Source organism: Ictalurus furcatus, chromosome 29 (genome assembly GCF_023375685.1).
Source record: "Ictalurus furcatus strain D&B chromosome 29, Billie_1.0, whole genome shotgun sequence".
In the NCBI taxonomy this organism is placed as follows: Eukaryota; Metazoa; Chordata; class Actinopteri; order Siluriformes; family Ictaluridae; genus Ictalurus; species Ictalurus furcatus.
The window spans coordinates 3,029,497-3,036,736 of NC_071283.1; the positions used below are offsets into that span (position 1 = coordinate 3,029,497).

Sequence of the window (7,240 nt, forward strand, 5' to 3'; positions counted from 1 at the left end):
CACCCCTACTCTCTCTCTCTCTCTCTTTCTCTCTCTCTCGCTCTCTCTCTCTCTCTCTCCAGTTTGTTACGCTTGACTAATGGTTCACTCGGCGGACTTCCAGCCTGAGGGAGAAGGCTGGTATTGATTGGCCGGCTGCCTATCGTGGAAGCCAATCACTGAGTAATTGTTAATGTGGTGGTGGGTGGAGTATGACCTGTGATGCCCTACCAATGGGACTCCCAATGCCAGAGCTCATTAATCCAAATAAATCAAAGTAAAGTCTAGTAAAACTACAGTTCTTTACAACAAACAAAATGGAAACAACAAGCTTGAACAAATGTGCATAATTGTTCATTAAATTACATTTATTAAACAAATTCTGATGTATATATACACATATATATACTTTTTTATTAAATTATAATATATATTACATAATAATGTCTAGCATGATTCAAGTGGTTGATTTTATTGATTTTCATACTTAAAGCAAATACTAAAAATAAAAAATTATAAATATTTATTTAATTATCTCTGTATAACAAAATAGAATTAGGATTTTACGGCTTATGTACAGTAAAAAGTTTAAAATGTAAGTATTTTATTGGCAGCATTTGCCAATAAGTACAGTTTTGGATTAGTATATATAGAGTGCTATATATATAGAGAAGTATATAGAGCGATATATATAGAGCGGTATATATAGAGAGAGAGCGGTATATTTAGAGCAGTATATATAGAGTGTATATACAAAGTGGTGTATATAGAGCGGTATATATAGAGAGAGAGCGGTATATTTAGAGCAGTATATATAGAGTGTATATACAAAGTGGTGTATATAGAGCGGTATATATAGAGAGAGGTATATATAGAGCGGTATATATAGAGCGGTATATATAGAGAGGTATATATAGAGTAGTATATACAGAGTGGTATATATATAGAGCGGTATATATAGAGTGGTATATATAGAGAGAGAGCGGTATATATAGAGCGGTATATATAGAGTAGTATATACAGAGTGGTATATATATAGAGCGGTATATATACAGAGAGAGCGGTATATATAGAGCGGTATATATAGAGCAGTACACATAGAGTGGTATATATAGAGCGGTATATATAGAGAAGTATATATAGAGTAGTATATACAGAGTGGTATATATATAGAGTGGTATATATAGAGCGGTATATATATAGAGAGCGGTATATATAGAGTGGTATATATATAGAGAGAGCGGTATATATAGAGCGGTATATATAGAGCAGTACACATAGAGTGGTATATATAGAGCGGTATATATAGAGCAGTACACATAGAGTGGTATATATAGAGCGGTATATATAGAGAAGTATATATAGACTAGTATATACAGAGTGGTATATATATAGAGTGGTATATATAGAGCAGTATATACAGAGAGGTATCTATATATATAGTGGTATATATAGAGCAGTATATATAGAGTGGAATATATAGTGATGTATATGTGTATATATATATATATATATAGAGAGAGAGAGAGAGAGTGGTATATATATATAGAGCAGTATATACAGAGTGGTATATATATATATATATATATATATATATATATATATATATATATATATATATATATATATATATATAGTGGTATATAAAGAGCAGTATATATAGAATGGAATATATAGAGTGATGTGTGTGTATATATATATATGGAGTGGTATATATAGTAGTATATATACGCCAGTGGTTCCTGTGAGTTTATTAAGAGAATTTCTTCTTCAGCTTGCACTAACACATCAGCTCCAACACAAAAGGCTAATTGTTGAGTGGAATCACACACATGCTGTGTGTAACAGCCACCATTAGGAGAGCGCAGAATTGACATCGAGCCCTCAACCTTAGCAACTCAGACTCTTCGCAGATCGAAAACCACTCAAAAGTGGAAGATTTATGAAGGCAAAAGCAGAAAGAATATCAGTTAAAAAATAGCAGCGCTCGTTAGTACAGATGAAAACGCGGTGTGACTTCGGGTCTCAGACAGCGTGAATGAGAACCATGCACTTAATGAGAACACAAGTCACTGTCAGAGCGTGATGTCGAGAAATAAATACAATTCCAAAGAAGAGGACATGCCGCATCAAGTGCTATTTTATTACCTTCTTAATAATTCAATTCAGTTTTATTTGTGTAGCGCTTTTAACAATGGACGCTGTCTCAAAGCAGCTTTACAGAAACATATAAACACAGGATGGAGATTTAAAGCGTGTGGATTTTTCCCTATTGAGCGAGCCGGTGGTGACGGTGGTGAGGGAAAAACTCCCTAAGATGATATGAGGAAGAAACCTTGAGAGGAACCAGACTCAGAAGGGAACCCGTCCTCATCTGCGTCACAACCGATAGAGTGAAGGTAAAAGAAAGTTCATTATGGTTTTTACATGAAGTCTGTTTGTTGAACTCATCCACTGTTCACCACCGCTAATACAGAAGCGTAGAAGCCATTTTACTAAATGAAACCAAATGCGCAGTGATTAATGTGATAATTACGGCTAGGAGCGAAAAACCCTCTGCAAATATTGGACTTGAAGTCCCCAACTGTGTGTACGACCCGATTATCGCCACAGACCGAACAAAAAAAAAATGCTACAGTAGCGGTTAAATAAGGAAGAGTTAGTCTAGGTGGAACTTATTAGAACGGCTCGATCTGAGAGCCTAACGGGACTCTAAACGAATGCTTTATTAACGGCGGGAGCACTCGGAGCGTAAAGCCGTTATGCCTATAGATAAAAGACTCCGACGGCGCTCGGAGTAGTCGTACAGCATAAACATGTGGGAAATAAAGCGCCCAATTAGAGCGCTGAAAAGTTTTAGTCCGCTGACATTTCTCAGCTCATTAAACGTGTCATCATAAGCATTCCTGATTCATTTATAGCTTTTCCTTGGTTAGCCAACAAAAACAAAACAAACCAGGAAATTAACCAACAATGGTGAAATTTAGGGTGTTCAAATTTTTGGACTGAAATTGGAGATCATCCTTTCTTTCTTTCTTATTATGTCTTTCCATTCTCTCTCTCTCTCTCTCTCTCTCGACCCTCTAATGCACAGTGCTGAGCTCATATGAGCTCCGTTAACATGCACCCTAATGTCCGGTTAATAATCTGACTAACAGATCGATTACACAACAGTTAGATCTGGTCTACTAATTTGATTGGTTCGAGCAGCATTCCAAGAGTGCTGATAGTTAGTATAACCGCGATTTTTTTTCCTCGAAACGACCTCCGCAGGTTCGAGCCAAGACGCGTCGAGGTCTCATTTTACCGACAAACATCACTGCGAAAGACGATTACGTGCGATTTTTTTCTTTTTTTTTTCCATTTCGCCTATGCGAGTCGTTTTCCGCAACAAAAGCACACACACACACGCACAAAAAAAAACCTCCACGAGTCGCATATCGCAAAATTTTGGAACTGAATATCGGGTCTGAAATGTCAGTTACTCGATATTCATTTTCGTATGTGATAAAAGTGTCGTGTGAAAGCAAGATCGCGCCCGCAATCGCGTAGTTATACTGATTATGTGTATACACCTCAGTAGGTTTCATAAGAAATAAAGCTACTCCCTTGCTAAAGTTAGCCAAACATATCCGATACGCCGGTACGTTCAACAATGCGTTCAACAGACGGCTAGGCTACGTGTCACGGTTATGTAACGTGACGTGTAATAAACATTTAAACCTCATCACGGCCACACGTCCTCCTAGCTTTTTCATGAGCCGGTATTCTAGCATGCTAGTCAATGCTAATGACTCTCTCTCTCTCTCTTCGTCTCTCTCTTCGTCTCTCTATCACAACATAAAAAAATTCACCACAGCGATCGTGAAGTTCATATTCGAAAAGGAGAACACAGAGAGCTAGCTACTAGCTAATACCAAATAAGGCGCTTTTGTGCTTCAGACACGCCCCCTTGAGGCACACCAGCAGGGTTGCCAGGGTTGCGTTTTTTTAAGGCTAAATTGGGCTAGTCTCGCAACAACAAAGCGGAAATGGTGAACTTGTAATCCAACTTTTAGGGTCTACTTTCACGGCTGTATCCTATTGTATCAGATTCTGGATTTGGTGTATCGTTACATCACCAGGAATATTGTGTCACTCTGTTCAAAAGTTTGTATTCCCCAAAAAAAACTAGCTCACGGAAGTGCGACGAGCCAATCACGGTGCACCTTTTAAAATGATAAAGGTCGTGGCCAGAGCTATCAGACACTCTTATGACTTCTTCTTCTTTAGATCTAAAATTGTTAGTTACTTAGTTATTACGCTAACAATACTCGACTTACACACACACACACACACACACACACACACATATACACGTCTTGTTGCTACGGTAACGCACGTTCATATAAATACATGACCAAACAACTTACTGCTATATATTGCATGTTCTGTACACACACACACACACACACACACAGAGCCAGGCTCATGTTTTTAATGTCGCAGCTGATTCGAGCGCACAGAGTCGCAGCGGGGGAGCCCAGGAATGCATGATGGGAGAAAAAGAGCATGCTGGGAAAATTAATCTATAAAAACACTGACATGCACCCCAGAGAGAGAGAATGAGAGTGAAAGAGGAAGCAAAGCGAGCAAAATGAAGGCATAAAAAGGACATGGTGGGGGGGGGGTTAGTGGTGGGAGGAGGGGTTGAGAGAGAGAGAGCGCGAGAGCTGGATAGAAAGAGAGAGCAAGACAGATGAAAGCTCCCACTGTGATGATGTTTATTAATATTTGTAGATGTGTAATTTAATAAGAGACACACAGCTGGTTCTGGCAGCGGCAGACTGAAGCTAAGTTTAGCGCTGGAGCCCGAGTGGCGCGGCAGGACATCGCCGAGAGGGGGACGATTTAAATAAATAAAGAAAGAACGAAAGAACACGCTCGACTTTATTCCCGTCTCTCGCACTATTCACTCATCTCCACTTTGTGTCTCTCTTCTTGTCATGAGACAGCAGCGGGAGGGATGCCATGCTTATTCAGATAAGCTCAACGCATGCTGACGCATTATCCGTCCCCACCACGGGCACAAACTAGCTGGATAGCTGGACTCTAAACTCTCCGAAGACTCCCGCACCCTGGTTCCACGCGTTCTCCGTCCGCCTTTACAGTCGGCAGTGTCAGGTACCTTGTATCGCCTACATGGAGCTTGCACTTTCCAGTTCTCAGTAACGACGTGTTGCGACCTGTGAAATGCCACACCGTGGCCCCGCCCAGTCTCTGCCCACCATCACTCAATCTTAGCTGCTAAGTAGCTGTGAAAATCTACGAATCTGCTCCACCCGCTAGTCCCTACATACATTCACGCACGCATAGAAACGTTGTTTGAACCCGTTATGGTGCATTGTGGGAGATCATCACGCACTATGTCAGATTTTCTCCCTGATTTTGGACAAATTCTCAAACAGAGTGAACAGAGTGTGGCTTTGGAAATACAGTGTCTGAGCTCTGTGTGCGTGTTTGTGTGTGTGTGTGTGTGTGTGTGTGTGTGGACTCACGGGGTTCAATAGGACGGTCAGGAAAAGCTCTCCTCCTTTAATACTCTTGTCCAGCTCTTTTGGGCCTCCAGGATATTCCTTGTAGAAGATGGTGTGTGTGAATAAGCCACAGGTCTGACGTGGCAGCACCTACACACACACACACACACACACACACACACACACACACAAACAGAAACTAACTTGTATCACAGCATTAAAAGCCACTATTTAAAAGTTTAATTGATCATTTATTTGGTGAAAGATGATAATAATCCCTGACTGCGGAGTCAGAGACATAAACATCACAGGACATCGCAGGACATCGCAGGACATCGCAGGACATCGCAGGACATGCCGTCGTAGGAAAACAATCAGCTTTGGGTATACCGGTAACAGTGACTGCGCTTCATCACGCCGCCCTGATCCATTATTTCACTACTGTACAACAGCGCAGCCCGAGTGTTGTACCTGTGCTGCTTATTTAATAAGACTGTAGTCCAGTGTCTTTTGGCACTATGGCTCATTTTACTGTGCTGTGTTAATACGGAGATGAAACTGCCTCGCTGAGCAAAAAACGAAAAACAATTCGGCGGGGGGTGGGGGGTGGGCAAATGCTGACAGGTTCGTGTTAAATGTTCTGCAGCAGAACAGAGAGACAGAGAGAGAGAGAGAGAGTAAGACAAAGAAGGAGAGAGAGAGCGAGAGAGTATAAGATAAAGAAGGAGAGAGAGAGCGAGAGAGAGAGTAAGATAAAGGAGGAGCGAGAGTGTAAGATAAAGAAGGAGAGAGAGAGTAAGATAAAGAAGGAGAGAGAGAGCGAGAGAGAGAGTAAGATAAAGAAGGAGAGAGAGAGCGAGAGAGTATAAGATAAAGAAGGAGAGAGAGAGCGAGAGAGAGAGTAAGATAAAGGAGGAGCGAGAGTGTAAGATAAAGAAGGAGAGAGAGAGTAAGATAAAGAAGGAGAGAGAGAGCGAGAGAGAGAGTAAGATAAAGAAGGAGAGAGGGAGTAAGATAAAGAGAGAGAGAGTAAGATAAAGAGAGAGAGAGAAAGAGAGAGAGAGTAAGATAAAGAAGGAGAGAGAGAGTAAGATAAAGAGAGAGAGAGAGTAAGATAAAGAAGGAGAGAGGGAGTAAGATAAAGAGAGAGAGAGTAAGATAAAGAGAGAGAGAGAAAGAGAGAGAGAGTAAGATAAAGAAGGAGAGAGGGAGTAAGATAAAGAGAGAGAGAGTAAGATAAAGAGAGAGAGAGAAAGAGAGAGAGAGTAAGATAAAGAAGGAGAGAGAGAGAGAGAGAGTAAGATAAAGAAGAAGAGAGAGAGAGAGAGAGTAAGATAAAGAAGAAGAGAGAGAGTAAGATAAAGAGAGAGAGAGAGAGTAAGATAAAGAGAGAGAGAGAGAGCAAGAGAGAGAGTAAGATAAAGAAGGAGAGAGAGAGAGTAAGATAAAGAGAGAGAGAGAGAAAGATAAAGAGAGAGAGAGAAAGAGAGAGAGGGTAAGATAAAGAAGGAGAGAGAGAGTAAGATAAAGAGAGAGAGAGAGTAAGATAAAGAAGGAGAGAGAGAGCGAGAGAGAGAGTAAGATAAAGAAGGAGAGAGAGAGTAAGATAAAGAGAGAGAGAGTAAGATAAAGAGAGAGAGAGAAAGAGAGAGAGGGTAAGATAAAGAAGGAGAGAGAGAGTAAGATAAAGAGAGAGAGAGAGAGAGAGTAAGATAAAGAAGGAGAGAGAGTAAGATAAAGAAGGA

The 7,240-nt window shown here is 40.5% G+C and overlaps 1 protein-coding gene across 1 annotated transcript in view; it reads right to left on the bottom strand.

The window, feature by feature from the left end:
• ndst3 (N-deacetylase/N-sulfotransferase (heparan glucosaminyl) 3) overlaps positions 1–7,240 on the bottom strand; it is a 78,320-nt gene that overhangs the window by 23,918 nt on the left and 47,162 nt on the right. The window contains exon 7 of the mRNA XM_053619110.1: positions 5,517–5,645. Coding sequence (XP_053475085.1) covers positions 5,517–5,645 — 129 coding nt within the window. The remainder of the gene's footprint in view (positions 1–5,516; positions 5,646–7,240) is intronic.